At 44.5% G+C, this 17,903-nt stretch overlaps 2 protein-coding genes across 2 annotated transcripts in view; one reads left to right on the top strand and one right to left on the bottom strand.

The window, feature by feature from the left end:
- The window catches only part of ftcdnl1 (formiminotransferase cyclodeaminase N-terminal like 1), a 58,225-nt gene extending 46,374 nt beyond the window's left edge, over positions 1-11,851 (top strand). The window contains exon 8 of the mRNA XM_064311597.1: positions 11,354-11,851. Coding sequence (XP_064167667.1) covers positions 11,354-11,455 — 102 coding nt within the window. The 3' untranslated portion in view covers positions 11,456-11,851. The remainder of the gene's footprint in view (positions 1-11,353) is intronic.
- A 3,714-nt stretch (positions 11,852-15,565) lies between these two features.
- tmeff2a (transmembrane protein with EGF-like and two follistatin-like domains 2a) overlaps positions 15,566-17,903 on the bottom strand; it is an 84,256-nt gene continuing 81,918 nt past the window's right edge. Inside the window, exon 10 of the mRNA XM_064310202.1 lies at positions 15,566-15,992. Within this exon, the coding sequence (XP_064166272.1) occupies positions 15,896-15,992 (97 nt within the window). The 3' untranslated portion in view covers positions 15,566-15,895. The remainder of the gene's footprint in view (positions 15,993-17,903) is intronic.

Raw genomic sequence — 17,903 nt, 5'->3', positions numbered from 1 at the left:
TGAAGCTGGCTTCCTGTACACCATTGTTTTGAGCAGGAGCCTCCATTACATCACCTTTCCTTCCCACTGCTGAGACTTGGAAACAGACTTTATCCTCATCCGCATTCTCTCACAAACTCTCACTAAAAAAAACTAACGCACACACACACACACATACACACACATACACACACAGACACACACATGCACACACACACATACTCACATACAGACACACACAAATACACGCTCACACATCACAAACAGGCATGCACATGTATACTCACACTCTCATACACACACACACACACAAGCACACACATATACACACTCCCACACACATCAACACACACATGCATACACACACACCACAGACATGCATGCACATGTATACACACACTCGCGTACACACACACGAAAGCACACACATATACACACTCCCACACGCATCAGCACACATATGCACACACACACACACACGCACTCACACACAGACATGCACACACACACACAAAGAGACAGGCACACACACACACTCACACACCACAAACATGAATGCACACATATACACACTCCTACACACATCGACACACGTGCACACTCACACATACACATGCGCACATCAATGTACTTCTACAGTCTATATGGATCTAGACTCCATCCCAGTACATCTACAGTATATATGCGCAATGTTATAATAACTGCTGTGTCATAGGTATGCTGTATAATAACAGTTGAAAGGCTATGTTTGTAGTAGCATTGCTGTGAAATTTTTGTGCCTCAGGAGCAGGGGATGACCGTAGCACTCGGGGAAATACACAGTTAAAACTGATTCTTACAAAAACAGGTCTGGAATGACCAAATCACTAGTGTGACAATAATACACATATCTGTATCAGTATATTGAACTAAATGTGCAGCTCTATGATACAAATTATTAGTAATAACATAATTATTAATCTTTTTTAAATTGATCGTTAAAGTACTGCAACTCAGGGTTTGTACTTACAGGCCTTTGGTCTGGGTGAAAATAGTTAGATTTTTACACAATAAATCAATTTTTTATACAGAGTTAAAGAAGTTCATCAACAGATAAAAAGCCACAGTTGCTAGTGAACAAGTGTCCTCTGCTGGGGAAGCTGTGCAACTACATTTAAGATTAAAAGCAGGAAGAGCATGTATTGCAGCATGGTAAAATGGTGGGATTAGGGAGAGGGACTATTGTATTTTTGTACTTCCTGTGCTCGTGCACGTACTGTTCCTGTCTGTGTTATACACAAATGGAGCTAAAGGATAAATTAACTTTTATGAATTTAGAAAATAGCTTATACTGGGGAACAGTTGCTCGCTCATGTGCAGTTTGATGTTTTTCAAGCTGTCGCATTCCCATATACCGCAAACTCCATTCAGCAACCTGCAAGCCGGTCCAACCCCTTTCACACTTAAATGCAGTCATGCACCATTATGTGTATAAAGTTGTCAAGATTGTCACGGTTTGATACTGTCCTGGTGCAACTTAAGCTTGCAAGGTTTCTAGCTCCCATGTTCTTGGAAGTCTTATCTTGGGGTGTGGCTATTTTAAGCTTCAGAGCAGCCAATCGCTACCCTCATCAAGGTGAAAATTCTCACGGTGCTTGACTGGACCGAAATGGCAGTTAGATTTATAGTTATTTACTGGCGTAGTGCCTCAGGGAGGTTTAAAGGTGTGGCTCACAGCAGAGTTCCTGTGCCACACATGAGCCAAGCACAGGAGGTTAAAAACCTAAAAAATATCCTGGCTTGGAAGGTAATCACAAAATGAAGAACGTATGAATACAACAGGGAGCGTGTGACAGCTTTGCAGACTCATCTTTGATGCACATTGTTCAGACGGCAATTATCTGTGCATTTTATTGGCTGATGTTCCCCGGCACGTCCGCCCCCGCGCACGTCCCCCATTCCAATGCACATCACTGTGTTTTTGTGTGGACCTTCTTTACAGAAACTCTGGCTGCAGCCATCTTGGGAAAACAGAGCGAGAGATGAGGGAGGGAGAGAGAGACCGAGACAGAGAAAGAGGGAGGGAGTGTGTCAGTGAGAGAGATAGAGAGATGACAGAGGGATAGACAAGTTTAGACAGAGTTGCATAGTGTGGGAGACAAAAATACAGGAAGGGAGTGTGTGTGTGTGTGTGGGAGAGAGAGAGGAGAGAGAGGGAGAGAGAGCTTCATAGCTCTCTTAGGCTCCCTCAGTCACATCTCACCGCTCTCTGTCTGCATCTCCCCACATCTCGATGCAATTCCGAAAACAAGGAATGTCAGAACACATCTAATTTCAGGCACTTGGTACAGCACAACCCTGAACCTTAAGTGTCTTTGCTTTAAACTGACTACAGCTTACTATCTGTAAGCGACCACCGGGTGAGGCAGTCCTGTAGCATGTAGACCTGTGTCTGGCCAGCAGGGGGCAGTAAGTGAGAAGCGATGCTTTGAGTGCGGCATGTCAGTGGGCATCTAGCAGATGAAGAAAGTCTGGTGCGGACTCAAACAGAGATAATCCCCACCTTCCTTTAAATCACATTATATAACAAAAATGAAAGATGTGAATGCATTACATACAATATGCATAATTTAAACATGCATGGCACATAGACATAAAATGTGTTGCTTCATTTCCAGAATTTATTGACTGCATTTTTTTAAAGGAGAGCAGGACAGTCCACCCTCCAGAAAGCAGAGAGTATAGCACATAGAGAGGTGACCACAGCTGAGAAAGTGCCACGGCAGGGACTGAACCCTCGCCCACACAGGGGGAATCGCACATGTCTTCTGTACAGTCTGTGCCTTAAAAAAACTGCAAAATGAAAACTCCTTATCGGGAAAGAATTTTTTAGTGGGCATCTATAAATAGAAACCGATCAACAGTTTAAAAAGCAAAGAAATAACTGGCTGGCGGTCCTGGTATTGATTGTTCACACTCACACAAACACACACACACGCACACACAAACACACACGTAGCCCCTGCATGATGAAAGCGGTTTGACTGTTGTATTTTGAGCCCACAATTGCCTGATGTGCTTTCTTGTTTCTCTCTCTCTCTCTCTCTCTCACACACACACACACACAGTTTTCATTTGGGTCAGTATGACTACCACCAACATAAATCTGCATGGTCATGACCCTAATATCTCAGCAAGGCATTATAGATGAGCTGTCATTATTCTTCTTGTGTCTTTTTTTTTTCTAAACCAACCTCACTGTTACATTTTACAGCCTACAAGCCACATAGTACTACAAGAGAGACCTAGTGCAGCCAGGAGGAGAGGAATATCTAAATGACAGAAACTGATAGCCTCTGAGTGCCTTGAATGTCTTTGGGACAAACTAATGTAGCTGGTTACAGCTACATTAAATTCCCTTTATTTTTAGGAATCGAGAGCTTTGGGGACGTGTCTTGAAGGCAGCTATTTGAAAAGAACAGTGTGGGATAAAATGAGATTGTGTTTATTGAAGTTTCGGGGAAACCAAGTGGATTTCGTGTGCACATTTCTCATATTTTCTCCTCTGAATCTGGTGACAGCTTTCATGTGAAACCGAGTAGTTCTCCTGGCCTAAATACCCACTAGAGTGTACATTCATAAAGTACCACCCTGTAGCTTTCTACTGTTGCTGGCTGCCAAAGCCTGAAGACAAGTTGGCTGCGGTGGGTGAAGTTAGTACTTGCATTGAAGACCTCTTGGGAAAATAAGGCTATTTCTGGAAGTAGTGTTAGAGGGCCAGCGAGGGACCAAGTTAGACCCAATGCCATAGTGAGAGAAGTGATGGGGCTACTGCACCGTAGGAGGTGCTGTCATTTAGATGTGTTTTTATTTCCCCTGGTCATCACTTTAAGAGGGCATGAGTAATAATTACATTAAATCAAATGTGTGTTGACACACCCTGAACTGAACAACATTCATTGTTTGAAACTCATCTTAAAGCTGGGGTTATGCTGGAGAACACTGGGTAAAAGCCCATAGTCCTGATTAATACAATTGTTCTGTATACTACCAGTATTTAAACAAACAGTCTTCTGCTCATGCTGCAAAAATTATACAACCTGTGTGTGCAATGTGTATGCAAGTGTGTCATTTCTTTATGTTTTTGTTTTTCACATGGGCCAGTGTTGTTATGATCAGCTTTTGCAGTGTAGGAACGCTGACACTGCTATGGTGGACTGAGGGTCCTAAGGATATTCAACATTTCCAGCTCGTGGAAGCTATTACAACACATGAGCAAACTAACAGAACTGATAAATGAACCACCCAATTAACTGACTGAAATCAGTTGACCAGCCAACCAGTCTATCTGTCTGCCTACATATCTATCTTTATTTTTTACTGTAGCATATTCAGTCAGTGGAATATTCATACTCATGTGGAAACATACTGGTCGGCAGCACTGGCCTTGTAACCTCCAGTTGCTTCCCTGTTTCAGCTTCCTATGTACTGGCAACATAAGAAGCTGTCCCATTTATTTAAATAATTAGGCATTGGGGGCCAGTGTATTTGTGGATAACCTTACCAGGGCAAAGCTTTGATTATCTGCTTCTGATTGGTACACAGTGTGGCATGCTCTCTGTCCTCTTTACTCTTGTTGTGATAACTGAAAGTGTCATTGAGGCTTCTGCACAATGTAAAATACTGCTCATTTATTTTCAGGGAAGCTGCGGTTGAGTTTTTTTTTTTCTTAATGGCCCTATAATTCAGTGTATGTAGCACAACAGTGCTGTGTATCCTGTCACTTAAGTCAGTAATGATACACTCATTTTTTTGATTTAGGAGAGGTGTCAATATATTTACCTGCACTTCACAATATCGCCATTGCAGTATCAAGTTTTCTGTGCAGTTTGTTAGCATTTTGAATTGTTAGGCCCAGAAGTGGTTTTAAATATTAATTCCTGGTCACACCCAAGGTATAGCAATATGTTAAAAATATGTAAATTAGTTCACTTCAAATGAACATAGCCGCTTTTCCCTCTAAGATAAGCAAAAGAAGAAGGAAAAAAAAGTGAAACGATAATGAGCACTATTGAAGCGATTATTTCAGAGTCTTTTATTTGAGACTCCAGGGGTAAAATAAGATCTGCGAATTGTGAAACGCAGCAGTTCTCTTAGTGGAGTGTGTGAATTCAATGAATTCCCACCCGCTTTGAAGTTTCTGTGTCTGCACTGAATTATTTTAAAATTAAATTTTTCAGCCTCTTCCTCCCCATCTCAGTTATTTCAGCTGACAGAAAGAGAAGTGCTCGAAAGGATGATTGATTGACGCAGACTGATTGACGGGTGTGCTGGACTATATATATTGGCCTCTGCTGTGGCCACTGTCTGGCAACAGATCGCTATCATTACGGTTTGTGGCTGTTATCAATTGCAGTTTTAAGACGCTACGGTCTTTCAGTAAAGGAGGCTGTAGATGAGAAGATAAGGCTGAGTGGCTCATGGACTTGACTTGGAAGGAGATTGTCAAGAAAAGATAATCATTTACAAAGACAGGCTGTCTTTTGGCCTTCACCTGACACAACAAAAGGAATAAAACCACTGCAGAGGGAACAAAAGCACATGGAGACAGTGTACTGCTTCCCTGTCTTTCAATGACAATAACTTTGGCACTTGTAAAACCTTGAATGAACAGCGCCTTTTTATATGGGGAATCTTGAGTTAAATTGGATTGGGTAGTTCAAGTTTCATTTTGGCTTGTATTGTGCAATAATACATCTCCCACAATAGGTGCAGAAGTATGTTAGAATTGGGGTAAAGTGGGCCTACCTGTCAAGAGATATTGAATTTCTGATCCTTCGTACTGTTTGTATCAGTGGGTGCTGATGCTGATTAGCCAGGAGAGGCCTTTGTGCTTGTCAAACGGTTGCTTATAAATCTGCACAGCTACTGTGATGTGACCCAGGAATTCTTATTATAGACACAGAGGAGCAGGTGCTAATACAGATATGATGCAGGGCCTTAATGTAGGTTGATAATGTGCAAACTGGTTTATCGGAGTGAGCATAGCCCCTACATGCGCTAGAGCATGATGAAAGCCGTTTGTTGTATTTTGGGCCTACAATTGCCCGATGTCCTTTCTCATTTACTCTTTTCCTTTCATCTCTCTCTCTCTCTCTCTGTCTCTCACACTCACACACACACACACACGTTCGTACACACATACTGTACACAAACGCACACACAAGACATTTAGGCATCATTACTAATGCATTAAAGAAGTAGAGTGTGAGTGCTTTGTGCTGGCTATCTCAAAGAGGAAGACTGAGCTGATAACTGGGCCCTTCTACCCTTTTCTTTTCTCTGCTCTTCAGTTTTCCAGATCTTTCCACCTCTCACACAGGTAGCCTATGAGGGTTCTAACCAGGTGCTCACACGCACATTTGACAAGGCTAAAATGAAGATTAATCTCACCCCTGCATTATTGATACTGTATAAATAATTCCTGTTCGGTCTGCATCCCTTGTGTGAATGATACATTCAAAATCTGTCTCAATCTGACTTTATTCATTTATTTGTTTTATTTTTCTTTCTGTCAGACTCCCTGAATGTTAACATACATCTTCTTCAGAAGGAGGAGTAAAACAAGCACCTGACAAAAAGCTTGCCTGCGACAGGGCAATTAATCCCAGTGAGAATCTTTTTTTGTTTTTCAGAACATTCTGGAAATGTTTGTGAAGTTAGGATAAATGTTCCCAGTGCATCATGCAGTTAGAATAACACAATTTTTATTATTCTAACACGCAAAAAATACTCTCTATCAGATTTAACAGAGAACATTTTTATAGTGTATATTTACAGTGCCCTCCAAAATGATTCACACCCTTGATATAAAATAAGCAATACAAGTCATTGTATGCTCAAAATGTGAAAATGGTATTATTTTATAGCAATACAATTTTTGTTTCATAAGTATTTTATTTCTGAAAGGTATGTGTAACAATTATTGACGCCTTTCAGTACTTCGGGGAATTTTAACCCTTCCGCCATAGAGGATGAAGGGTCAAAATATTTTAAGATCCTTCAGATATTTTGGTCTGCACCTGTGGACTGCCCTGTTCAACTCACACATTTTTGTTTGGGTTGAATTCTGTAGATTGAGATGGCCATTGCAAAACAGTTATTTTGTGGTCAGTTAATTTTTGATGGATTTTGTTCAATTCATCATTGGCACTTAGGTGACCTCAAGAAGGTATTCCAACCAATGTCATCAGGAGTAATTTGTAGTTATGTTATGTCAAGCAGGTAATTTCACTTATCATTCTCTGGGGAATTTGTTTTGTTGCATGTAGAAAATAATCTAAAATGTGAAATGTCTGTATTATAAATGGGGACTAAGACTAAGCAATATTATGAGCATTCAAAGTTTTAAACTGTTGTGAAGTTTTTCCGTTATTACCATAGCAACCAAAGCACAAAGCTGTTGTAAGTAGTACCATTGTTCTTAAATATGAATCCCTGGTCACAACTAGAGTGATGGCAATAGCTATAATGAAAAACGTGAATTAGTTCAGTTCATTTGAACAGGATTTGTTGTTATCATCACTATAATTGTAATTACAATATACAATCTGTAGGTGATAATTCAGTATGTACGTGCCATTCAAACAATGAGGTACAATCCATGGCATTTAATTGCAGTACATTTTTTTGTCTGAGTTAGAATTGTTTGAAGCTGGTGTGGTATTTTAGAAGTGGTGAGAAATGTCTTTCTTACTGAAAGCTTAGCTGCTGGCTGATGTGACACAACCAGGCGGTTGGCTAGTTGCACTCGGCGAGCTTGTAACCGAGCCAACACTGGGCAGGTCGTGGGGCCAGAGATCCGTAGTTATTTCTTTGGCTGGAATGGAAAGCTGGATATTGCAATACCTGGGCCAGTGAGTGTAGAGTAGACAGAGTGGAACAAGGAGAACAGAGGGAGTGGGCTTCTTTGAAACAGAAGATAGAGAACTGGAAGTGGGTATCACACACTCCCAGGGCCACCCATCTTTCTTTTTTTATTTATTTATTCTGGAACCTGCTGGAGCAGCCATTTTACGCTATCATATGATTGCTCGCACCTGTTTTGTCTGCTCGGAGCCCGCCGTTGCTCACGGCAGACCACGCTATGCAAATTCCCTCGAAAATACCCTGCGGAAAAGAGCCTCGAAAATGCAGCGGAGCCCTGCCGGGTGGCTCCCGATCACGTGACACGCTTTGCACGCGCTCCACTTGCTCTCCCGCTCCAGGTCCTTCACGGCACCCCGTGGCGGAGAGACGGGCCAATCAAAGGGGCGCAGGAAAAAAAAACGGGGACTATTTGCATGGCGCCGGGCAGATTTCGCTTGATTTATAAGAACAGAATAACATTTTAACTGCTCTTCCACAGGGCTCTTTTTTTCACTTAACCCCTGCTGTAACGCCCTCTTTTGTAACGCAAGCCTGAAAGTGACATGCCAAAAATAGAACGGTCACTGTTCGTGAACCTTTTGACTGCATGGATGAATAAAAAAAATAGAAAATGTAACTATTTGACTGCATGGGTTGGTGTTTAGACCCCCAGAACAGGGTGGTACTGAAGCACAGGAGGAATACCATTTGTTTTCCTCTATCCGTCTAGTGGTAAATTCTACTTGTGTGGTGGAGACGAAGAAACTTTACTAAATGCTGCAGGTTAAATTCCCCATTGGGGAACTGAGATTGTAAATTTCAGCAAGACACATAACTTGTATACATCAGAGGATATACAGTGTTTGGATAGTGTTGTAAATACATAATCTGTGCACATCTACAGTAATGGAACATAAGTCACCTGTTTAGCAAATGAATAGTGTTAATAATAACAGAAAGTACAGAGTGAGTCTCATTTGAGTTTTGTTCATTTTGGCATGAGGTAGATGCAGTATAACTTGCTTGGGTATGACGCTTATTAGTGTGCTGCCTGCCTGAGAATACTAAGCACATCTCAGAGTTTTATGTAAAAATTGTACTATGCAAAATTGCAAATACTAGTGCAACACCCTTGCCAAAAACATTCAAGGCGACATTTCTGTATGCCAAACACATATGCTGACGCACATACACAGTCAGTCTTACACTATTTCATTCTTACTCATATTTAGCTGGGAGTTGGACAGCTTGAGGATCTATATTTAGACAAACAGTTAGTGTAAGGCTGCTATATTTTCTGCTGGATAGGTTAAATACACAGTGACAGCTATTATCATAGTGTAAACCTCTCACTAGACAAGTGTCCTATGTAACCCCCACCACAGACACACACACACACACACACACACACACACATAAGGATGTATGTGCACACATACGCGCGCGCATGTGGGAAGGTTAACAAACGGCAGGGTGAATTCCACGGGCGATCTGCAGGCTGACCAGGAAGTGGCCCCCTCTTCCCAGCACATCTGGAATTCTCCACAGGAAATGAATTTGCCGTTCTGTCTGTTTTTTTTTTTTTCAAAGACTTGTCAACCTCTTCCCGACTCGCGCAGTTTGACACTGCCATACAGTCACAGTCACCCAGCGGTCATAAAAGAGTGAATGGTTTTTCACCAGTTGCCTCTGTGGAGACCTCAAAGCACGTAATACTGTTTAAACTCACAACTCGGAGCTTGCCAAACAGTGCACAGCGTACTTACAGAACGGCCTCTGGCTTGCAGAGGAAAAGGCTTGTTGCATTTGCTGAGTTTCTGCCTGCGGAGCTGGTGATGATGGAAAGAGGCTGAACAGAGTGGACTCTATTCTTTCACTCTGAGGACGGTAAACACTTGTTTCCGGTTCACTTCCCTCTCAGCAATCAAACCTGAAAGAACTTACAAAGAACTTTGCCCCACGTCCTTGCCGCTCGAAATGCGATGTCCCAGGCGAGTCTTTGGCAACAATAGCTGCATTTTGCATTCACAATACCTTTAATGCGAGTATTATCTGCGTGAGCTGAGGCCACGGCGGTTGAATCCATCCAGCAAACCTGGCACAGTACTGACATCTGGAGGCCATGGCCTGTGATTGCAGCTGACAGACCAGTACATCAGCCGAAGAGTTTAACCATCAACATGCAGTTGGCTGCTGTATGAGTACAATAAACAGGTAAAGGCTCAGATTGTGACTGGCGGCAGCTTAAACCGCTCCCTCCCCTATGCCCCCGCCCCCAAACACCCCCCTCAACAACAAGAAGATGCAAAATGATCACTGCAGCCTAGCGTCGCCGAGGTTGCCTTTCAGCCCACAGAGACAAGTAAAAGCCGCTTTAAAGACACAAGCAAATAAAGCTCATATCTGAAGGTTAAAGCCAGATGAATAATTGAGGGCAGGCTGAACTGCTGCTCGTCTCGCGGGGAGGAGGGATCAGGGCGCTATGTAAATACGCTGCCGCTCGGCGCCCGACCCGGTCAGGGCCCCCGCGGCGGTGTCCGCGCGCGTTTCTGCAGTGGTAGCCTCACGGTCGCTAGGGTTACACGACCGCGCTAAAGGCCTGACGAAAGCCAGCACAGATCACAGCGATGGTGTAAGGCGTGGTGGTGATTCCAGCCAGAGGTCCAAACAAACTGTGGGACACATAGAAGCAGCTGAATAGTGTGGATGGTCACCCTTTATAAATAAGGGCAGAGTGTCGGCAAGGAAGCAATCCAATCGTGATGAAGGACAATTAATAAAATATTAATTAAATTTATATGAATTAAAATGGATATTCATTTAAAACAATATTTGGCATTTTTCTACTGTTATCACTAAGGAAACTGAGACTGTCGACATTCACAGAATGTGCTGGGGTCTTCCTTTGCAAATTGCTAAGGAGAGTTGCAGACACATGACAGGCTGACAGCTATGAACGGGAACTGGGGAGATTGGATTGGGGAGAAAAATGGGCGTGGCTACAGTTGATAGACTTCTTTATGGATTATACCTGAATTAAGCCACATATGTATTTCAAAATCACTCTTGCAGATCCCTGAGAATTTGCAATAAAACATGTTACTAACCAAATTTTCAAACGAAACAAGAATATTGTTGTAATATAATTGAAAATAGAGATTGTTTGAAGTCTAAAGGGGTTAATTATTTAAAATAATTGTTTCACCATGGTCTGGCATGATCAAGTCATTGTGGAAAGAGGTCAAGCTACTGGTAACTCTTAATTTTTGACTACTTCCGTTCTTGAAATAGAGCTTGTCCTTTCCAAGCAGAAATACCTGAGGGTTAAACCGCAAGCTCTCATTGCTATTGGGCGGTAGCTGAATTTGTTTGCAGGTCACAGAATTGATTTGCTCTGCTTGTTTGCTTCAAGCTCTGCGCTTTCAGCCGTGGGTTGATAATCATATTCTGCCCGATCCGTGTTGACACATGCGATTTCGTACCACAGGCGCCCTCGTCCTTCTGCATCCCATACCCATTTGCTGGACTGGCCGAACACCCGACTGGAATGGGGACTGGTTCAGAGACCTCTCCAGGCCCTGCGACGTGACGCTGCCTCCTTGTCTGGTGCGCCATTTGAAGTCTCTCCCCCCCACCCCTTCAGAGTGGGCGAGTCTTCCTCCACGTGCCATAGGAGCTTCAGCATCGCTGACTGAGGTACCAGCGAGGCAGCTGGGCTTTCCGGGTGACAGGCTGGGTGTTGAGCTGAAAACAAGCTCCTGTGGGGTGAGATGTCACACGGACCCCTGGGGATGTGTTTCTGCCATGTTAAAGTATAAGTCACAGGGCAGGGAACTGCTGCTGCAGTGCTCGCTGTGGGTTAAAATGTTCAACCTGATTGCACTGATTGCACTGCTGGCCACGCCCTATCAGTGGTGTCATTACACGTATCGTGCTTCAGCTGTCAATGGAAAAATGCCTGCTTTGACATCACTGATTGGGTTGACAGCAGAGAACTATGAAGTTAAATTGGAGGTTGCCTGTGGTGCTGTGTTAATGGGGGGAGGGGCAGGAAGGATGTCCTCCATTCATGTAGCCCACTGAAGTTGTACTTAATTGAATCTTCACTTTTGCACTCGATAAGTCCCGTCAAATGCTGCTGAATACTTTGAATGTCGTTAAGATGGAGGACAGTTTACTGGTGAATATTCTGAAAGTTAAAATGCATATTATTGCCATAACAGCGACTTTTAGATTGATTTCAGAAGGTATTAGTAAATTTATTCAAATTTATTTGATTTGTTCTTTGATTTATTCTAATGAGATCAACCAGCATATCTCATGTGCTCATGGCTCATCAGAATTGCAAAATAGCTTAGTATTCACTTATTAATAGTTGACTATAGAGTTTGCTGTAGACCTTGCATGCTATATAATAGTAAAGGCTTGTTCTCATCAGTGAGGACATTCTCTGACATGCCTTTGCAAGGGGTTTGGTTGCTTTTTGGACATAGTCTGTATTTTGTGAAGGACCAGGGCCCACATATATCATCTGTGCATACGCTCATTTCCACCACAGCATTGTGATGTATCACATTTCAACCTGATGTGTAACATTGAGCACCTCTGCACAAACTGTCCACAGACCGCGTGTACGCACAACTAATGGCTGAAATGTTGTACTGCGAGCCGCTGACGTGCATTTCATTCCCAAGCGAAACAGAGAGATCAGGCGTAAGGCGTATGCGCATTAGTTATCCAAAGGAAATGACTGTACGCGTTAGCTTCAAAAAGCGTCAGAAAAACAACAGGAGGCGTAATGTCACACAACCATCAATCTGACTGTTTATTAGATGAGGTTACACAAATCAACCATTACAGTGAGAGAGCGATAATGTCACCACGTCCCTTTCTACCTTTTGTGAGATGTTATTACACTAATTAGAGAAGAATGGGTTTTAGGGAAACAGAGTAGGTCTGTGTGGCATTTTATATAGAGGCTAATTGGTGTGACACATAACTGACATCAGAGGTGTGTTTAAGCCTTAATTCAGTTTGTTCCCCCATGTAGAGGTGCAGCCAGATCCCTCACACCCCCTGGGCTCTGCTGACGTCAGACCAGGGCACCCAGGTGCCCCCAAATAATCAGGAGAGATGCTTAGGTGTGCGGCACAAACAAACCAATGGGAGAGATGCAGTGGATCGATGCTTTCACCTAGGCAACAGCTTGAGGAAAAAAACAAACTGTTTTCATATTTGACGCAGTCTTAAACCCATGGAGACACTGTCAGAGTCTTCAGATGTGTGCCACCACAACACTGTCTTTCTCCAGCACATACAAGAACACGAGCATGCACACAGACACGCACACACACACACGCACTGAAACTCCTCTGTAATGTATGACGTGACATAACTATGCTGCTCGTTTTTGCTAAAGCTCATCAACCTCCACGCTTTTCTACCTGGGTTTTGAATTCAAAATTGGGTCCGGTGTTGAGTGCTCCATAGCATGCTCTCCCCACGCTGCGTCGAGGGGGCACAGTTTTTGTGCATGCTGAACAGACCACGGTCAGTCAAGTTACCTTTTCACCCATCTTTGCACCCATAACTGCAGCTGTACTGCACGTTGCTGCTCAAAGCCTGCTGCCCTTTTTTTTCTCATAAATGGTACTTAGCAGCGCTTCAGCGTTTAAACCCAACCTCCTCGCGCGTTTGGGCTGTGTTTGACGCAGAAAAACACCGGTTGTCTCCCGCATCTTCTTTCGAGGCCTGGCGCCGGGGAGAGAACCGTAATTAATCGGGGCAACGAGCACATGTGAGGATCATCTGTCAGCCAATTTATTTGCAACTCGAAATTTACTTGGCTTTCCCTTACTCCCTTTACCCCCTCCCCTCATCGGCAGGCCAGACAGCGGGCTGGTGCCAGCCATCGCAGAGCCCGTTCTGTAACTGCACTGCTAGCGGCTGTTAGCTGTGATTCCACCTGACAGCCAACGCCCCCCCCCCACCCCCACCCCCATGAGGGTAGGGCTTATTACAGGCTCGCTGCTGTCGGTGAGCATGCAGACATTGATTCCTGAGCAACGGAGAGAATTATGGGATCGATGCGCATGAGTTACCCGCCCCCAGACCAAAATCCTGGCACGTCTGCCGTGGCAGGTAGGCACTCTGCGTATTGAGAGCTGTTTTGCTGACCGCTGCCCGGACCAGAAGGCCACGCCCCAAATTGCTTTTGTGAAGAGGATGACATTACGTACAGCGATGGTTCAGTGGCTGCGCTGGGTTTCCTTTTCATTCACATTTAGGCATTTAGCAGAACCACATAATGTAAGCGCATGAAAAAAGGTTTGGAAAAGATCAGAGACGATACCAAGCTATCAGTGTCACAACTGATATTAGATGTCATTACGTAAGCCAGCAATGCCGTAGACATTGGAGGGAGATATAGCGCGTTAAGTAGCAAATGGATTAGAGGGTATAGTTTTAAGAGGAGCATACGTAGAAGTCCCCGCAGTCTTGTTTTAGGTACCTCTGCCCTCCTGTTTTTCCCTCCAGTTGGGAATTTAAGCAACCCATCTGCCCTGGATTAGAGCCCTTGTCTCTCGCCACCCCGCCTACGTGTGGGACTGCAGGCGGAGCAGGGAGGGAGGAGACGGCGGTATTTGTAAATCAGGTGAATGCATTTGCGTCTGTACTGCGCTCAGCGTGTCGACTCCCCTGCGTGAGCGCAGCGGATCGGAGCTCCAACCTGCCGGCTCCGCCTTCGCACCGCTCCTTTCACGCGCTCCGCTCTGCGCCCGCCCTCCAGCGGCGCTCAGACCCTAGAGCCCGACCCGTTACTCACCGCCTCGACTCGAGAAACCGCCTTTTTAATTGCATGCCCACATTTAGCTTCGCTAAACTGCGTGAACGACTGCAGCCCTGGAGGGTCTAGCAACGGGATATGCTATTATGCTAAATAAAAGCGCACCGTGTAATTAGGAAGCCACGAGCGCTGTCCGTCTTCTGTTCTCTCTCAGAATTACTGTAGGAAGTATAACAGAGGGCCCAAACAATAAGATTCATCACCCTGCGTTTCCTCAGTTATTGTTGAGGTTCAGAAAGCCAACTGAGCTGGAATTTTATAAATGGCTTCCATGCTACAGTGGGATTTCAGCAGATTTCTATGAAATAAAGTTGCGTTCTGTTCCAGCCAACCACGTCTCCCATACGACCCATTCATTTTCTCTGCCTCTCTCTCTCTCGGTCTCATACCTTCCCTGTTACTGTGCCGTTCTTCCCATCTGCCAGAGTGAATCAGTCCTGTGACAGAGAGGCGCAATTTGGCTCGTCACATAGGTTGAGGATTTCTGATACGAGTAGAAATCCATTCGGCACCCACAGGCCAATGCAAGGCCCTGACCAGAAACTGCCCAAGCTTCATTACCCTGGTGCAGACAAGGCTACGACTGCAGCCATTATGGATAGCGGCTACTTTATGATAGAATTGTACTTTATCTGGCCTGTGTTTGTATTTGTTCCAATTACCTTTGATACACACTTATTGTGCGTTGCTGTGGATAAAATAATCTGCCAAATATAATGTAGTGTAACATTTTAATTGGACTGCAGGTGAACTTTGGGTCTGAGACCTGTTGAGCCATGTCTTGGTTGTCAGGTGAACTCCTCAGTGAACCTGTGTGACAGGATGTTCTAAGAAGGCAAGCGCAGCCTCATCCATTTTGTGATATAAATTATTTATTTACATTACAGAAAAAAACCCATCAAGACAATGTTTAACTATTTGAAATATATCCATACATAACCAAATATAGTTGTAATATCGTCATGTCTTCATTGGTGTCGTATACCACAAACGCAAGGCAACGTGTGGAGTTCCTGCCACCCCCACCTCCCCCTCGACGCTCCACCCCTCCCTCTCACCCCCCTCCTTATGGGTCAGTCCACAGTGTCTGGGCTGGAGGGAGATGCAGAGGGGGGTGGGGCTTGGAAGGGGGCGGGTGGGGCTGTGGTCCGCCCCTCTCGTGCACGCTGTTCCCGGGTTTCCTCAGATCAGCCTGGTGGAGGCGCGCATCGTGTTCTCTGAGCTGTAGTGAGTGGCGTTCTGTTTCTGGCGGTTGATCCTATTGGTCCTCGGGCACTTCCTGTCAGAAAGAGAGAAAGGCCTCTGGGTTATCTGTGACCTCAATACTATTCTCACGATTATCAATTAATCTTGGCAGGCTTACACCTCAGAGGAATATGCAGTTTCAAAGTATACAATATTCACAGTTGTATACAATTCAACCTTTGAATTAGTTACTGAGAACAAATTCCTGTAATAGTATCTTTCTGAAATGATATCCAGTTTACACGCATAAAAACAGGGCTGCCAAATTCACATCCCTGAGAGACGTCTGCTGTTTCCTTCCAATCAGCAGCCAGGTTCAGCATGCAAAACCAGATTTGAGGAAGGACTTATGTTACAAAACACACTGAAAACCAGCAGGGACTGCAGGTTTGGAGTGTGACGCCCATGTGGAGAAGGTCATGTAGTATTCATAATAAGAGCGACCCTTTTTCCTTCCACTCTGCTAGGTGGGTTTTTCACAGGCAGCAGAGGGTTACGATTTAATTAAGCTCACACCACCATCAGCAGGAATCCTGTCAGGAACAGGAAACGTTGGGGTGAGAGGCTGGAGGTTTTTTTAATTCCCTCACGGAAGGTGTTGGTATCGAAAGGAAGGTGGAGCGTGCTCGTTTGAGTGCCCTACCCTTTCCCGAAACTCCTCAGCTGTGAGCGATCTCTCAGGCGTGAGACCCTGCGCCTCAGCTGTGAGCGATCTCTCAGGCGTGAGACCCTGTGCCTTTGTTATTTTTCGTCATGAACACTTTTATTAAATGTCATGTTTTGCATAGGTCAGCGCGGGCCGCTGTCTTTGAGCACTCCGGGGGGAGGGGTGCGCCGGCAGTGCTGATATGTGTCTCTTTAATTACTTTTCTTTGGTCTGAGTGAGACAGGCATCCTTAGAGAACCGAGAAGGGTCTAGTTCGGGTGGCTGGAGAAAGGGTGCATGCCTCTTGATTAAGGCCCTCGATCTTTCAGAACATTTCGGAGCCTCTGACCATTCACAGGGCTTTGATTCTTCATCACCTGCCATCACAGTTCTGATCCGTCTCTGTCTCTAGTCCTTCTCCACCTATTTGCACATATCTGATTCATATTTCATCTTAGTAACTCTTTCTTCTTCCTGTGTGTAAAGACCTATGCTCCTCTCCTTACATCCTCTGATGGCTCCGATTGGACAGATGGGAGGAGCTTATTATTAGTAATATGAATATTCCAATAGATGCCTTCATAGAAAATTATGTAAGAGTCAAGACATCAGCATCATCTATTGGCAAGTTTCACACAAAGGTAAAAACAGGAAGACACACCATCTTCTCCCTTTCATTTCATGGTCTCTTTTGGCCGACAGTGCCTTGAGACCTGTGTAGACGTATGTCTGTACAGGTGTTTGTGCATCTCTATGTGTGCGTAAGTGAATCCATTCTGAGGAACGTGTTTCTCGTTCTTTGTGGCATGTGAGTGTGTGTATTAGCTCTAATAAAAGAGTGCGCATGCGTTTCCTGTATCAGGTTACTTGCACGTAACCCTGTTGTGTTCCTCTGGGACACAGAGTTGCAATGCGCCATTGTGAGTATATCTGATGTAGTCGGAGCAGAGCAGAGCAGCCTTAGAACTCAGGGCCTGAGCCAAAATGAAATGAGAGGAGAGCCAGTTCTCCAGCAATAAAGCAAGATGCAGGCTTTTCCAGATTTAAAGATTTACCTCTTGCCATTAGATCCGCTTGTCAGCTGTACTCTGGGCTCAAACAGGCTGGCAGAAGCAGACCCTTTCAGTCTGGGGGGAGCGAGCGAGGAGACTTAGAGGCCCTTTAATTACTGCAGAGCAACGCCACAGCACGGGCTTCAGTCAGTCAGAGAGAGCTGATCTGAGACCAGTCCCAGGAGTGTCAGGATGACACGGCCCCGGCACAGAACTGACTCTGGAACAGCTTGAGGCCTCGCTTTCC

This window comes from Anguilla rostrata, chromosome 15 (assembly GCF_018555375.3).
Source record: "Anguilla rostrata isolate EN2019 chromosome 15, ASM1855537v3, whole genome shotgun sequence".
In the NCBI taxonomy this organism is placed as follows: domain Eukaryota; kingdom Metazoa; phylum Chordata; class Actinopteri; order Anguilliformes; family Anguillidae; genus Anguilla; species Anguilla rostrata.
The sequence above is the reverse complement of the archived record's forward strand: the minus strand, read 5'-3'. Positions and strand labels throughout refer to the sequence as shown.